Source organism: Triticum aestivum, chromosome 2A, assembly GCF_018294505.1.
Source record: "Triticum aestivum cultivar Chinese Spring chromosome 2A, IWGSC CS RefSeq v2.1, whole genome shotgun sequence".
NCBI lineage: Eukaryota > Viridiplantae > Streptophyta > Magnoliopsida > Poales > Poaceae > Triticum > Triticum aestivum.
The window spans coordinates 679,477,167-679,494,231 of record NC_057797.1 but is presented as its reverse complement, the minus strand read 5'-3'; the positions used below and the strand labels follow the sequence as shown (position 1 = coordinate 679,494,231).

Sequence of the window (17,065 nt, the reverse complement as noted above, 5' to 3'; positions counted from 1 at the left end):
TGGGCGGGCCCCACGAGCCGGCCTCGCGGGCTTATAAGGTTTCAGCACCTACCGCCAGAGTCTACAGCGGTAGGGTTACATAGCCTACCGCCGTGGGCTCTGGTGGTAGGGGGGGGGGCAGGATACTGTTCCGTCTACTTGAGGCTGACGTGGATGAGTGGGCTACCGCCGCTCTCTCCCTGTGGTGGTAGCCTGCATTTGCCTATCGCCTTGATCATTGGCGGTAGATAAAAGGGTCAAATTCCAAAAGATTTCGAATATGGGTCAGATCTCGCTTATTTTTGACAAAAAGGTCAAAACACGAAATTTGGCCACAAAGCGTAGGCACTGAACTGCAAAAGCGAGATCTAATAAGCGGAAAGAAAAAGAAAAAAGGCAGACGACCGAGACCACGACCCCACGCGTCGCCCGGCAGCTTCGTGGCACGCGCCGGCCTGACTTGCATTGACTGATGTTTCCCGTTATACCCCTGCGCACACCGCCGGCTTTACCCGCTCCAACTCCTTATCCACGAAACCGTCAGGGGGTAGAATTGGAACTGCCCGCCCCGGCTCTCGCGCTCACGAACCCCACGACTCCCCTCCTAGTATAAACCGCTCCAACGGGGAACTGCCATTCCTCTGCTTCGAGCCGAAGCATCAGAGAAAATTTTGATCCAAAACTTTCCTTAGCCATTTGATCTAGAGACTGTCTCGCCGTTAGGGTTTAGCGTGGGGATGGATTACGAGCAAGGCGGCGGCGCTGGCCGCGGCCGCGGGAGATCTCGCGGCGGCGTCGGCGGGCGTGGCGGGGCGCCCGGTGGGTACGGGCCTCAAGGAGGCGGCGGAGGCTACGGAGGAGGCGGTCAAGGCCGGGGCGCTCAGGGAAGCGGTGGAGGATACGGAGGAGGCGGAGGCTACGCGCCCCAAGGGGGCATGGAGGGCCGCGGGGGCGGCTACGCGCCTCGCGGCGGAGGGTACGCTCCTCGCGGGGGCGGCGAGGGCCGCGGACGAGGCTATGGTCCTCAGGGAGGCGGCGAGGGCCGCGGAGGCGACTACGGCGGAGGCGGGCCGGGAGGGCGTGGTCCTGGCGGCGGTGGGCGTGGGTACGGCCCCGGCGGTGGGCGTGGTGGGAACGCGTGGGCGCAGCCTGGGAGAGGGCCCGCCGGAGGACCCGGGGAATACGTTCCGGTGAGGGCGCCGGCGCCAGCGTCTGCGGCGAGGAGGGTTGAGTCCGAGGAGGCGGGGCGCTCATCTGGATCCGTCGGTAAGCACTTCCCCTGTCCTGCTTAACTTAGCATACTCTGTTCCTAAGCAATGTTCAATACCTTGACGGTTTGTCAAGTAATCTAGGGATTTGTGACGGTGAATTGAGTCTATACGGTATGGTTCCACTTGTTTGTGCGATTGATCAAGGCGTTCCTTATCGCCTCTGTGTCGATGGTATAGCAGGGAACTTCTCATCGTTGACTAGAATGATGGGGGTGCGATCTATTTTGTTCGGCCCTTGCAGATTTGTGCACTATTCTTCGTCCTTGAGATGCTAGATTAATTTTCGTACCATCGTAGCATTGTGTGATTATATCGTAATATCATCTTCCTCGAGTTAGCTTAGGTTTCATATAATTTTGAGTTCGGTATGGATTGAACAAATAATTATAGATGAGATCTATCTGTATGATAATCTCCACTAGATCTTGGCTCATACTCCTACCTGTTAGTGATTATATCAAGTTTGTATCTGGAGGAAGCATTTAATTTTAGGATGATTAGATTGTTACTATCGTGTTATGCAAAACAAGCGAGAGGAATTTGTGGCAATGCCTTGTTTAGGCACACACATAAATTACTAATTTTGAATCATTTGCAATTTTTATTCCACTGTTTCCACATGAGAGTTATTTGTTTCAGAGGATACAGAGCACTTGTGAAAAGGGGAAAACTAGGATTTCAGGTAGCCTTATTTTGTTTGCCAGCTTGCAGTTTGAGAAGATTCAGACACTGTTTAATTTTACCCAAATTTCTGAATGATTAGCAATTTTTCCTATGTTGACTTGGGAAAAAATCATATTAGAACATAAGCTGGAAAGAAAAAAATATATTTTTGTTGAGTATTTGGCTCGTGCAAATTTACCTTGTTTCTAATTCTAACTGATCTTCCTTTTTCACTAGAACGCATCAGCTCCAAAGAAGTGGCAAAATTAGAACCACTAGCGCCCCCAGTTGCTGTGTCTCCCAATGGCATACGTGTGCCAATGCAAAGACCTGATGGTGGTGGAACATTATGTCAAGCCAGGGTCCAGCTTTTGGTAAACCACTTCATAGTCAAGTACCCAAAGCTGTCAACCTTTTTCCACTATGACATAGATATCAAGTTTGATCCAGCGTCTTCAAAGGTTTCTGGCAAGGAGCTCTCCAATGCAGATTTTCTTTCTGCAAAGGCCGAGCTTTTCAAGGATGACAGCTTTCGGCAGCTTTCATCGGCTGTTGCTTATGATGGAAAGAGAAACCTATTTACTGTTGCACAACTGCCAGAAGGTTTATTCCGTGTCAGAGTTAGTTCAAAGACCTACATTGTATCAGTAGAGTTCAAGAAGCAGCTTCCTCTAAGCCAACTCTCGGAGCTGCCTGTGGCTAGGGAGATCTTACAGGGTCTTGATGTCATTGTGCGTGAGGCTTCTAGCTGGAGCAAGATTATACTTGGTCATGGATTTTACTCACCACAAAGCAAAGTGGATATGGGGTCAGGTGTTGTATCTATGAAAGGAACCCAGCAGACCCTTAAACACACTCAGCAGGGACTGGTCCTATGTGTCGACTATTCAGTTATGCCATTTCGCAGAGATGGACCTGTTCTGGATATCGTGCGGCAGTTTATAAAGCCCCTTCCCCTCGACTACAGGACAGCACTGAACAAGACTCATCGGGAAAAGTTGGTGTATGAGCTCAAAGGCCAGCGTGTTAATGTGTCCCACCGGAAGACTAAGCAGAAGTACACTATTCAAGGCTTCACTGATTTGCCAGCCAGCCAGATCACCTTTTTAGATTCGGAATCAGGGCAGTCAAGGAAACTTGTTGACTATTTTGCTCAGCAGTATGGCAAGGTGATTGAGTATCAGATGCTTCCATGCCTGGATTTGAGCAAGAGCAAAGACAAACCAAATTATGTGCCCATTGAGCTTTGTAAGCTTATTGAAGGACAGAGGTATCCAATGGCAAATTTGAATAAGGACACTGATAGAGCACTGAAAGGCAAGGCTTTAATTAAGGCAGCTGAGCGGAAGTGGGAGATTGAGACTGCGGTCAAAGCTGAAGATGGGCCTTGCAGGTAACTATTTGAGTTTGAATCAATTTATATGGTTTGCAAATGTATAACCATCTGTTAGTATTTTGGTCATAGGAAACTACTCTCTCCGTCCCATAATATAAGAGCGTTTTTTACACTAGTGTAGTGTCAAAAATGTATAACCATCTGTTAGTATTTTGGTCATAGGAAACTGACATGTTGCAGTATTTAACTGGTACAATGATAAGTTGATGCTCTTTTTTACAAAAGTACCTCTACCACATTACTCCCTCCGTTCCATAATATTTGAACTAAAACCACGACAAGTATTATGGAACAGAGTACTTAATACGGATGCTATTACATTCTTGGTAGAGAAAGTAGATTGTAACCATGTAATCAGTATATATTTGCCAACTCATGTTCTCATTTGCTTGTTTGTGTTCCTGATATTTAAGCCCTTCTCTGTCTTATTTCTTTTGCAAAGGGACAATATGAACTCAGTAACAGATCTTTATCTTTTTTGTGGAAAAATGAAAAAAAATGTTTGTATCAGGTACTAATCACCATTTTATTTCCAGGGGAGAAATAGCTCAACAGTTTGGGATTTCTTTGGATGTGAAGATGATGGAAGTCACTGGCAGGGTCCTTTCTCCTCCCATGCTGACACTCGGCTCCTCCAGAGGAGCCCCTGGCAATTTAAGTATCACTCCATCTAATTGCCAGTGGAACCTCATGGGGAAGAAGCTGGTAGAAGGCAAAGCACTTCAGTGCTGGGGCATTGTGGACTTCAGTGCACGGCCATCTCACAACAAGCAGCAAGCGCTTGATGGGAACATGTTTATTAACTATATCGTCAGGAAGTGCTGTGACCTTGGCATTCAGATGAACAAGACAGCATGTTTTGTGCATCTATCGACAATGTCAGTGCTATCAGATCCACACCAACTGTACGAGGAGCTGAACAAAGCCAAGCAGGCTGCGGTGAAGAAGAACCAGAAGCTGCAGCTCCTCTTCTGCCCGATGTCTGAACAGCATCCTGGGTACAAGACACTGAAGCTGATCTGCGAGACGCAGCTGGGGATCCAAACCCAGTGTTTCTTGAGCCACCTCGCAAACAAAACCCAGGGCCAGGACCAGTACATGTCCAACCTTGCTCTCAAGATCAACAGCAAGCTTGGGGGCATCAACGTCCAGCTCCAGGACAAGCTCCCACTGGACAACGGTGTTCCTTACATGTTCATCGGCGCGGACGTGAACCACCCGTCACCCGGGAATGTGGAAAGCCCGTCGATAGCAGCTGTGGTTGCGTCCATGAATAGGGGCGCCACCAAGTACGTGCCTAGAATCCGCGCCCAGCCACACCGCTGTGAGGTGATCAAGAACCTCGGCGAGATTGTCCAAGAACTCATCGGTGTCTTTGAGAAGAAGGCCGGCGTAAAGCCTCAGAAGATCATTTACTTCCGTGATGGCGTGAGTGATGGGCAGTTCGAGATGGTCCTTAACGAGGAGCTTGCAGACATGGAGAAGGTGATCAAGGTGAAGGGCTACTCGCCGACGATCACCGTGATTGTGGCCAAGAAGCGGCACCACACGCGGCTGTTCCCCAAGGAGCACAACGAGCCGCTGCAGACGAAGAACGGCAATGTGCTCCCTGGCACGGTGGTGGACACCAGAATTGTCGACCCTGTGACGTACGACTTCTACCTGTGCAGCCACAATGGGCTGATAGGGACCAGCCGGCCGACGCACTACTACAACCTGATGGACGAACACGGCTACGGGTCGGACGACTTGCAGAGGCTGGTGTACAACCTCTGCTTCGTGTTCGCGCGCTGCACCAAGCCCGTATCACTGGCGACGCCCGTCTACTACGCTGACCTGGCGGCATACCGTGGCAGGCTCTACTATGAGGGCATGCTGGCGTCCCAGCCCCAGGTGCGCAGCTCGTCGTCCTCGGCCTCCTCCGCAGCGGCGGGTGCTTCTGACTTCAGCAACTTCCCGATGCTGCACGTGGATCTTCAGGACAACATGTTCTTCATCTGACGCTGGCGTTTCACCCGGTGTTGCTTAGGGTCTTGGTCGGGTAGAAACATATATACAAACTATTTCGTATTGTCTGAACTTGGTCCGGTAGAACATATACCCCAAACTGCTTGGTATGGTCTGAACTTTGAACTTGAAATGTGTTGCTAGTTGTGTCATTGTCCGTGTGCTTTAGGTCTGTGTTTTTAACTATAGCTGTGTTGGTTGCCTGACTTTGGTGGCTTGACTGTATCTTCGGAGATTCTGATGATGAAATTCCATGAAGTTGTAACAACTTTCGATTCATTTCATCATCTCATAAATCTGAACGGTGGGAATTTGCTTGTCACTTGATATGGATGGTGTAATTATTTGCTCCATCAGGGACAAGTAGCTTCAGACAAAGAATGCTTTTAAAACTGTTCTTGTCATGAACAGATTGCAGCAGTTAGCGCCGAACAAGTCTCTTCTCTATCACAGATTCACAAGAGCATACACAGAAAGTAGAGGCCGGCACAACAAATTCAAACACAGAGAGCACCGATTCTCTTCTCCTCAATTCAGCAATAACAAGTCATGTCTATATAAATAATTGCGCGCCAAAAGTGTCTATAAATAAGCTCTAAATAAACATCTCAAAAGAAAAAGAAAACTCTAAAATAGAGTTCCAATCGGCTAGGGAGACAATACATTTGGTACGGAGCCCATCCTTTGTTGGCGAGGAAGGAAGCTCCAGAGGCAAGCGTGTCCTGATCCTGGAAGCAGCCTCCCTCATTGGTGCAGAAGCAAACGATTACCAGTGCCTGCACACGACCATCACTGGTTTAAAGTGCCATCCGGGATTCAGAGCATAGGTCGACTCAAAATTCCAAGGACCAAAGGCCATGCGGGCGGCCCCAGGATTTCAAGAGTGTGTATTCAAAATTTCAAAGGCAGTTTTTTTGGAAGTCTAAATCCTTGTTTTGGCATATATGACGGATTCTAGTACCAGTTTACAAAAATTGGGTAATACCTATGGATATCGCAGAATATAATATATTCATAGAATTGATCATAATTTCAAATTTCCATCTTATAGAAAATCAATAACAGGTCGCAACATAATTGATCATAATTGTTCAAAGATCGAAGTCGCAACATCTAAGATATATAGAGATGGAAAGTAAATAATGATAAAAAAGCTGATGAATCACAGGATGACAATCCTATCCTTGATGCTTTAAAAATGAGTTTAGTTTAACTAAGAATCTGCATGTTTAACACTGAAGGAATGTTAGTTTGCTAGTCTGTTAGAGGGTATTCTCTTCAATGAACTATTTAGAAACAAGCTGAGAAGCATGAGATAGAGAGAGAAATCAATAACCAAAATCTAATTAGCAAGGTGAATACATCTAATTTCAATGAACAGATCATATGTACTGCTATGTGAGCCTAGGGATTTAAAATTCAAGACCGATGTGTGCAAAGATCAGTACAATTTGGGAACTATTTAGTTTAACTAAGAATCACAGGATGACAATCCTATCCTTGATGCTTTAAAAATGAGTTTAGTTTAACTAAGAATCTGCATGTTTAACACTAAAGGAATGTTAGTTTGCTAGTCTGTTAGAGGGTATTCTCTTCAATGAACTATTTAGAAACAAGCTGAGAAGCATGAGATACAGAGAGAAATCAATAACCAAAATCTAATTAGCAAGGTGAATACATCTAATTTCAATGAACAGATCATATGTACTGCTATGTGAGCCTAGGGATTTAAAATTCAAGACCGATGTGTGCAAAGATCAGTACAATTTGGGAACAGGGAAGGTAAATCTAATTTCAATGAACAGATCATATGTACTGCTATGTGAGCCTAGGGATTTAAAATTCAAGACCGATGTGTGCAAAGATCAGTACAATTTGGGAGCAGGGAAGGTAAATCTAATTTCAATGAACAGATCATATGTACTGCTATGTGAGCCTAGGGATTTAAAATTCAAGACCGATGTGTGCAAAGATCAGTACAATTTGGGAACTATTTAGTTTAACTAAGAATCACAGGATGACAATCCTATCCTTGATGCTTTAAAAATGAGTTTAGTTTAACTAAGAATCTGCATGTTTAACACTGAAGGAATGTTAGTTTGCTAGTCTGTTAGAGGATATTCTCTTCAATGAACTATTTAGAAACAAGCTGAGAAGCATGAGATACAGAGAGAAATCAATAACCAAAATCTAATTAGCAAGGTGAATACATCTAATTTCAATGAACATATCATATGTACTGATATGTGAGCCTAGGGATTTAAAATTCAAGACCGATGTGTGCAAAGATCAATACAATTTGGGAACAGGGAAGGTAATTGAACCAGCGATAGATGTATGGACGGTGGTTCGAACGCGCGACCTGTTCTCTACGAGGGCTACGTTGGTACCATCGGGCCATCGCTCTGCTCATGACAAAGTACTTCAAGCCTTTCTTTTATCAGTTCTTCAGTTCGTTTTGTTTTTTTATCCTATTCCGTTCTTTCTTTTTTGTTTTTTAATGCGTGTTTATTTTTCAAATTTCGTGAACCTTTCCTCTAAATTTACGAAAATATAAAAAAATCGATGAACTTTTTTTCAAATTTGATGAACTTTTTCTAAATTCAATGAATTTTTTTCCAAAATCGATGAAATTTTTAAAAAATTTGATGAACTTTTTTGAAATTGGATGAACTTTTTTCAAATTCCGTGAACTTTTTTTTCGAAATCTATGAACTCTTTTAGATTTTGATGATTTTTTTTCAAATTCGATGAATGTTTTTCAAGTTCAATGAACTTTTTTTCGTAATTGGTGATTTTTTTTTCCAAAATTGATGAACTTTATTTAAATTTTGTGAACTTTTCCCAATTTTTTGAAGTTTTTTTAATTCTGGAACGAAACGACCAAGCCAAGAAAATAATCGCGATGAGCTATCTGACTTCGACCTAGCGATCTTTGAGCTTAATGGGCCGGCCCAGCTTGCAGTGCCCGTGAGCGGCAGTGGGCGAACTGGCGCCTGCAGCGCCAATTAGGAGCTCCCTGGATGCATAGCGTGCGCGCACGGTGCAACCTGAAGCAGTTTGGGCCTATGGGCCATGGGGTGGGTAGTGAGCGAGAATTGCAAGCTGGGCTAGCCTCTATTTTTGGCCTGAATTGGTTAGCTAGCACGTTTATTGCATCAGTTTCATTTTTTTCTTGTACATACACATGATATACAGTATATATATCTAGTTTTTTGGCGAAAATAATGGGTATTCAACTGAATACCCTTGAATTGAGGTGGGCCCAATTGGGCCTATGGGCCATGGGGTGGGTAGTGAGGGAGAATTGCAAGCTGGGCTAGCCTCTGTTTTTGGGCTGAATTGGTTTTTTTTTTGACGAAAGGGCTGAATTGGTTAGCTAGCACGTTTAGTGCATCAGTTTCATTTTTTCTTGTACATACACATGATATACAGTATATATATCTAGTTTTTTGGTGAAAATAATGGGTATTCAACTGAATACCCTTGAATTGAGGTGGGCCCGCCCCTGCATGCAGGAAGGTGTTGCACTACGCCCACTGTTTCTGTCTGCACTTGTTTTCTAAACTTAACAGCAGTCTGCACCAGTTTGACGGTACGAGTCTTACAAGTTTACCTGCTTATGCTTCTGACGAGCATCACAGAACTTTCAGCGGGCCTTGTGAGGCCAACTCCAGCGCACAACTCCAAACGGACGTCTGTTTAGCCTAAATTCTGTCTGTTCGAGTAGGGCAATAGGGTCGTGTCCGGGCCTGTCCTGGGATGGGGTAGCCGTGTTGGCCCCATCCTGTCCGCTGCGGCCAAAAATGCCCATTTATTCATATTTCAATGTTCAAAACTACTTCCTTCATACCTAAATATTTGTCTTTTTAGAGATTTCAAATGGACTACCACATATGATGTATATAGACATATTTTAGAGTGTAGATTCACTCATTTTTCTCCGTATGTAGTCACTTGTTGAAATCCCTAGAAAGACAAATATTTAGGAACGGATGGAGTAGTTTGCATGTTCAAATATTAATTGTCTGGAAATAAAAATAATTTTACAGCCCAATCGAAATTGTCTCTGATAAAATAGTTTTACAACCAAATCTAAATTGTCTTTAATGAACATAATGGACCAATACATTTATTGGTTGTCAACGTGAGCCTACATGTGCTCAACCAAGTCATTTTGAAGGTCCAAATGAGTGTGTCAATCACGCATTTCACGATTAAATTGGGCAAACTGCTCAAACTTGGCCGGTTCTTGGTGCAGGGGCTCAACATTTTCACCTTGAAATCAAATCCTTGGTCGAAGATGTTGTTATCATGCTCATCCTCGACGAGCATGTTGTGCATGGTCACACAAGCACTCATCACCTCCCAAAACTTCCCTTCATCCCATGTCAGTGCAGGGTTTTGAATGATACCCCATCGGAATTGAAGCACACCAAAAGCACGTTCCACATTCTTTCTAGCACTCTCTTGTATTTGGGCAAATCTCTGTCTCTTCTCACCTTAGGGTTCGAGATTGTCTTCACAAAAGTTGACCACTGAGGATGTATACCATCAGCTAGGTAGTATCCCTTGTTGTACTGGTGGCCATTGATCTCAAAGTTGACAGGTGGGGAGTGACCTTCTGCAAGCCTTGCGAATACCGAAGAACGCTGCAGCACGTTGATATCATTGTGAGAACCTGCCATGCTGAAGGAAGAGTGCCATATGCAAAGATCTTGCGAAGCCACAGCTTCTAATATGACAGTGCATGCTTTAACATGCCCCTACGAAAGCACGGGCGTGGTGGCGGCCATGTCGAGACGTGGTTTGGTATGAACAGGGGAGAGTGAGCAGTGAGGAGGCGGCCGGAGACTAGTAGCGGCGCCGACAGCGGGGTGGGGCGGGGGAGAGCGGGCAGAGGCGTTGGGGGCGAATGGAGTGCTTGTGTCCTCGACAGGCGGGCCATGGGGAGGACAAGGGCCAGCCTGTCCGCGCGATGTACGTTTCACCCCAAACGCGACGCAAGTTTGGGTCGGGAATGAGTCGAAAACGGATGAAATCTGGATATTTGTCCATTTGGGCCGCACATTGGGCCGTGCTATTCGTCCTTTCTACCCCAAACGGACTAGGACGGACGGTATGGGGTCGTGCACTGAAGTTGGCTTCTTGCAAGCAACTAAAACCACTCAAATCCCCGTTCAAAGCAACAGGGGAAGAAGTACGACAATAGTACATCAGGATTTAGCTTCTTGCAAGCAAGGATATCAAGGCCTCTGAATCAGTAAATGCAAGTCAATTTTACGTTGACAGACACCTAATGGGTAGTATACACTCAGTGGACGGGAAACCTCCACCAACCCAGGTCATAGTGCACACAATGACCGGGACATCGGAATACCCGACTCAATCGCATTGGGAAATCACGAGCAGTCACCATGGGTAATGATATTCCATCAACTATATATTGATATATAAATTCTGGAGAAACATATAACCGGAAGTCTACAATTGTCGACATACATTTCTCAACTAGATTGAAAAAACCTTTCAAGTGATTCAAATCCAAATACCATGGCCATGGCAAAGTGTGAACAACACTCGGACTGAACTCAAGCAAAGGGTATAATCTAGGTAGAAATGATCTTGCTCAATAATGAGAAGGTATTCATAAGCAATACCTACACCAGTTTTCTTCTGAAAACATAATTGAGAACAACGAGGTGGTGAAACAAAGAGCAAGTATTGTAGCATAGGGGTTCACGCAGACACCCAACTATTCTCTAGAGGTGGAATCTCATTCCGATAACTTATATCATTGGCAGTTAAAAATCATCTATCTCTGCAGTTGATAGATGTAGTGATTACATAGCCATGTAGATCACTAGATTCAGACATATATGATTGTTTTCCGATGGAATCTCAATTCTGAATCGAAAACAAAATGCAACATACATTGTGTAAAATCGGTAAGCCACCATACGGCTTACTGTTGTCGGTACATATGGTACAACCGATGTAGTGAGATCCTTATACACAAGGATTTCTCCTACAATGATGATTATCCATGTTTGTATGTTTGCAATGATGACACATGTAATCTCTAAATGACGGAGTTCAAAATGAAGGATTTGGGTAAACCAAAATACTGCTCGTTACTACAACTTGAGCACCTTTATTCATACATTATGGTATACTATAGTGTATATATCCATAATATATTGGAGAAATTCATTGTGGACAAATCTTATCCATCGTTAACTCTCATGGTAGTTCATTCTCTAGACGTAGGAATGATCTATTTTGATCGAAAGATGATGGAAATGAGATATTGGGACTTAATGTTCCATAATGCCATTGGATCCACCAAACACAATTAGTTGGGACTCAAGAATATCTATCGATATCTCCAAAGGCATCAAACATCTTTTCCTGGTTTTTCAGTTTCATAGAAATGTGAACACCGATATCATTGGATACATCGATCAGATCTCCATTATGTCAGATCGTAGACAAGCTTAGTGTTCCTACTTGGTGTGGTTGCCCTCTCATGAAGAGTCTTCAAAACAGACCTCATGGCTACATCCACCAACCATTATCTCAACGATAATGTTTCTTGTGTTGCCCGGATGCAAACATGTTACATAATAAGCAATATTGCTATATTGCATATCTTGCAAGTCAAATCATGCGACTGATTTGGTCACCAAGTCTCTACCAACTTATACGTTCCATAAATATGTTCATGGAGTTGGTATTTGACGGCTTTGGAATATGCAAGAATCAGGGGGGATATCTTCCTGAATTGTTCCTATTAAAAGCATCATATTACACTCTTTTTTCCTTCATGAGTTTACTTTATAGGTTCTCATAAAGGTTTTTAATGAGGTAATATCAACATAAGACCGTATGTCATATTTTTCTGTTTTCCCCACAGGGGTTTTTAAGGAAGTATATACGACATATTTATTGTCCTCTGAACTCTATGGGCTTTCTTGTATTGAGTTAAAAGAGACAATAATCATTATATGTTGCATCATTTTCTCCTTATTTTTCCCACCGGGTTTGAAGGAGTTTTCACAACATATCAAACACTTTGCTCCTCACATTTTTTCCACAGGGTTTTTGGAGGAGTCTTTAAGAAGATGGTGATGCTCACAAAGTACAAGTTGTGATTAGGGGGAGTGTTAGGATTAATTAATATGTGTTAATTAATGGGTTAATCCCTGCTTTATAAGAACCGACAGCAGTTGTCTTTTGGCAACAGTCATGACGGTTGCTCGCATCCTCCTGTATGGGGGCCTATTGAGAAGCGTCCCTTGGCTTTGTATAAATAGCAGCGCTCTCACCAATAAAGACAATCATTTGCTTCATTTGATTACAAAAATTATCATGCACAACACACATAACAGGTAGAGGTGCGAAACAACCAATAAACAGTGCTGACGTGGCGGCCTCCCAAAATCTAGTCAAACGAAGGCATATAAGCCCTTGCTTGAATTAATGGTGGCGTCTCTAACAAAAAATAATTACAGAATTAATGGTTCACATGAAGGTTTGTCATGGTTTATAAACGATTGCATAGCACATAACCAATAATACTAGCTGAAAGATCGTGGATGTGGCCTAGAGGGGGGGTGAATAGGCGCTTTAAAATAATTACGGTTTAGGCTTGAACAAATGCGGAATAAACCTAACGGTTAATTTGTCAAGCACAAAACCTAAAACAACTAGGCTCACCTATGTGCACCAACAACTTATGCTAAGCAAGATAAACAACTATGTGATAGCAAGATATATAACAAGGAACACTACGGCTATCAAAAAGTAAAGTGCAAAAGTAAAGGGGCTCGGGTAAGAGATAACCGAGGCACGCGGAGACGACGATGTATCCCGAAGTTCACACCCTTGCGGATGCTAATCTCCGTTTGGAACGGTGTGGAGGCACAATGCTCCCCAAGAAGCCACTAGGGCCACCGTAATCTCCTCACGCCCTCGCACAATGCAAGATGCCGTGATTCCACTAAGGGACCCTTGAGGGCGGTCACCGAACCCGTACAAATGGCAACCCTTGGGGGCGGTCACCGAACCCGTACACTTTGGCAACCCTTGGGGGCGGTCAACGAAACCAATCAAATTGCTCGGGGCGATCTCCACAACCTAATTGGAGACCCCGACGCTTGCCCGGAGCTTTACACCACAATGATTGAGCTCCGAACGCCACCAACTGTCTAGGGTGCCAAGGCACCCAAGAGGAACAAGCTCTAGGGTGCCCAAACACCCAAGAGTAATAAGCTTCTCAAACTTCACCTCCACGCATCACCGTGGAGAACTCAAACCGATGCACCAAATGCAATGGCAAGGGCACATGGAGTGCCCAAGTCCTTCTCTCCCAAATCCCACCAAAGCAACTAATGCCAGGGAGGAAAATGAGAGGAAGAACGAAAGAAGAACACAAAGAACTCCAAGATCTAGATCCAAGGGGTTCCCCTCACTTAGAGGAGAAAGTGATTGGTGGAAACGTGGATCTAGATCTCCTCTCTCTTTTCCCTCAGGAACTAGCAAGAATCATTGGAGGGATTGAGAGTTAGCAAGCTCGAAGAAGGTCAACCATGAGGGAAGAACACGAGCTCAAGAGATAAGGTTGAATGGGGAAGAAGACCCCCTTTTATAGGGGCTCCTGAATCCAACCGTTATGTGCTCAGTCCGCGCATGAGCGGTACTACCGCTCAGGGAAGCGGTACTATCGCCCGGGAGGTAGAACACAGAGAGCGGAGCAAAACAAAGGGCGAGGCAGAGCCGTAAGAGCGGCACTACCGCTGGAGCCAGCGGTACTACCATTTCCCGCAGCTGTACTGCCGCTTGGCCCAGTGGTACTACCGCTGGGACTGCGCACAACGCCTACCACGAGCACAAGGAGAAGGAACAAGGAGGAGGGCCATTGAGCGACACTAGGGGCGGTGGTAGCCGCGGTACTACCGCACACGAGCGGTACTACCGCTCCTACTGCCGCTGAACCCGACACGAGAAAACCACGTCTCGAGTCAAGGCGGTACCAGCGCGGAACCGGAGTTGTACTACAGCTTATGGCCATGGGCGGTACTACCACTATGGGACAGGGGTACTACCGCTTGTGGTGATACGCGGTACTGCCGCTCTGGCCCAGCGGTAGTACCGCTGGCACCATCCTTATGCCACTACCACGAAAACAAGTATACTCCAAGGAAAACCAGAACTGCCAAAAATTCTGCAAATGAGCTCTGAATTGAGCAAACTCAAGCTTGTTGGACACAAGACGATGAGTAGCATCAAAACAATGACTGGATATAGTAAGAAGAGGCAGGGGAGGTATGCCTAACAAAAGAGGAGAGAAACCTCCAACAGAGAAGAACCGACAGAACCTCCAACATCGAAAACATCATAGAAGATGCATGTGAACTCCGTTTTCGATGAACTCGAGCTTGTCAACAAGATGACCAAAAGCTCCAAAACTCACAAAGTGAAGCAAACAAGAACCAAGAAAGATGATGCAAGGATGCAATGGTTTGAGCTCTCTACGAGTGATACGATCAAGCTACTCATCGAGAGCCCCCCTTGATAGTACGGCAATCGATCCTATAACCCGGTCTCCCAACTACCATCATGACACCGGTAAAATAGAAAACCTATCAAGGGCAAACCTTTGCCTTGCACATGGTCCACTTGAGCTAGATGATGACGATCTTGACTCCCTCAAGTTGGACCACCTTTCTTGATTGCGTTGGGTCGATGGAGGCTAGATTATTGCTCCCCCATACTCCACTATGGGTGAGCCACTCTTCGGCACATCTTCACAAGTCCATTGACACCACAATGGATGACAAGCTTCAAGAACTTGATCTCTTCGTGATGCTCCACTTGAACTTGCACAAGGCAATCTTGATGACGATCACCACTTGATGACATCCTTTCCATGGGTTGTATGATATCTTCCTCTTGACGCAAGCCCATGGACACGTACCTAACCCCACATAGAACTCTCACATAGACCATGGGTTAGTACACAAAGTGCAATGGACAATGCTTACCATACCATGAGATCACTTGATCCCTCTCGGTACATCTTTTATGCTTTGTGAGTTGATCAACTTGATTCACTCTTGACTTAATCTTGATCAACCTTGAATCTTTCCAACTCTCTTTGTTTGGATGATGTCTTGAAGTTAAACATGAATGATCACACACTCTTCTTCTTCAAGACATGCTTGCAATAAGCTCAACACTCACATGACCAATCTTTGGATAATTCCTTAATAGCACCTTGGTCAACACATAAACTCCTTGAAACCAACACATGGACTTCAAGAAAAGCCTATGGACAAATCCTTCAAATATAACTCAATGCAACCATTAGTCCATAGAGAATGTCATCAATAACCAAAACCACACATGGGGGCACCGCATGTCCTTTCACTAGCCGCTAGTATGAAGCGAGAATTTCCAGCTGGTTTGGGAAGAGTAACGCTACATCTATAATACTTGGGAAGAGTGATGCACACATTTTGTTCCTAATTACTGTAAGTCAACAAAGAACTACTCCCTTCGTTCCAAATTACTCATCATGGTTGAACTAAAACCACGACGAGTAATTTGGAACGGAGGGAGTAGTTTCAGTCTTCCTTCTTTTTTGCTTATCATATTTCATATTCCAGCAGATGTTGGATGTGAGATTTCCAACATGTTGAGAAATGCAGTCCTCGGAAAGGATATGAGATTTTTTCTTACATTTCTTTTGCCATTCTTGGGATCAACAAGGCACACAGTTACATACAAAAGATCCCTTGGGATGCACTACTGCATACGAACACTCAGGTCACATCACAGTGAATTTGACAATGACAGTTACTTAAGCCAAACAAGCTCATATGTTGTGGCGTGCAAGATTCTTGCAGTTTGAACAGGCCACGTGAGAGTTGGGCATCCTTTCACCGGAATTTTCTGCGGCATCCATATGCTTGTGACTGGACAGTTCGTAAGCTAATGGTTGTTAGAGCAACACTAGCTGATCCCCTAAAACCAGTTAGAGGAGTAAAAATTCAATTTTACCCCTCTAACCGGCATCTAGCCGATCTCTTAGACCGTATAACGGAGTATAGATTGTACTTCTCACCACTTCAGTGGAGTAAAAGTACTCCACCACTTGGGCTCGGAGTAAAAATTCCCCACCACATCGCACCCTCCTCTGCTCTGCTCCCCCTCCCCTAAAATCCCCTCGCCGGCGACTCCCCACCACTCCCACGCCTCCACTGCTGCCGCCATGGTCGGTTCTTGTGGCCGCTGCTCGCTGTCACGGATCCGTGCCACAACGAGCCTAGCGCAAGCGCATTCTCCTCACGATGTCGTTGCATCCGACCGCCTCTCCGGCTTTGTCGACTTCCCCGTACCGCCGCCACAGAGGTGGTACCTCGGTGTGTAGCAGCGGGCATGGAGGACGTGGGTCACGGAGATTACCGACCTCGAGACCCACACAAATATGTGGCCCAGATCTTTCCACACCACCGAGCTCGCCACCCATGAGTAGGACATACGGTCCATACGGTCCATCCGACTGCACACCGCCGTGGGCTGCCAGAATTTCGAGTGGTGTGAGATGCTGCTACTCGATCCGGTCCGGGCGTGCGTGGTCAACGCGCGGCTGGCGAGGGAGGACCGGGAGGCCAGGGAATGACTCATGGTGTAGGCCGTCGACGAGGCGTACATGGCGGACCTTCGACGCCAGTACCCCGAGCTT

The 17,065-nt window shown here is 45.3% G+C and overlaps 1 protein-coding gene across 1 annotated transcript; it reads left to right on the top strand.

Moving 5' to 3' along the window:
- Nucleotides 1-608: 608 nt before the first annotated feature.
- LOC123190168 (protein argonaute 2) lies at nucleotides 609-5,449 on the top strand. The gene is made up of 3 exons (XM_044602763.1): nucleotides 609-1,245; nucleotides 2,151-3,306; nucleotides 3,846-5,449. The coding sequence occupies exons 1-3, from the start codon at nucleotides 717-719 to the stop codon at nucleotides 5,308-5,310; spliced, it is 3,150 nt and encodes a 1,049-aa protein (XP_044458698.1). The 5' UTR covers nucleotides 609-716; the 3' UTR covers nucleotides 5,311-5,449.
- Nucleotides 5,450-17,065: the final 11,616 nt, after the last annotated feature.

Coding starts and splice junctions, on each gene's coding strand:
- LOC123190168 (XM_044602763.1), top strand. CDS start 717: ATGGATTACGAGCAAGGCGGCGGCGCTGGCCGCGGCCGCGGGAGATCT. Junction 1,246..2,150: donor GCGCTCATCTGGATCCGTCG/GTAAGCACTTCC, acceptor CTTTTTCACTAG/AACGCATCAGCTCCAAAGAA. Junction 3,307..3,845: donor GCTGAAGATGGGCCTTGCAG/GTAACTATTTGA, acceptor TTTTATTTCCAG/GGGAGAAATAGCTCAACAGT.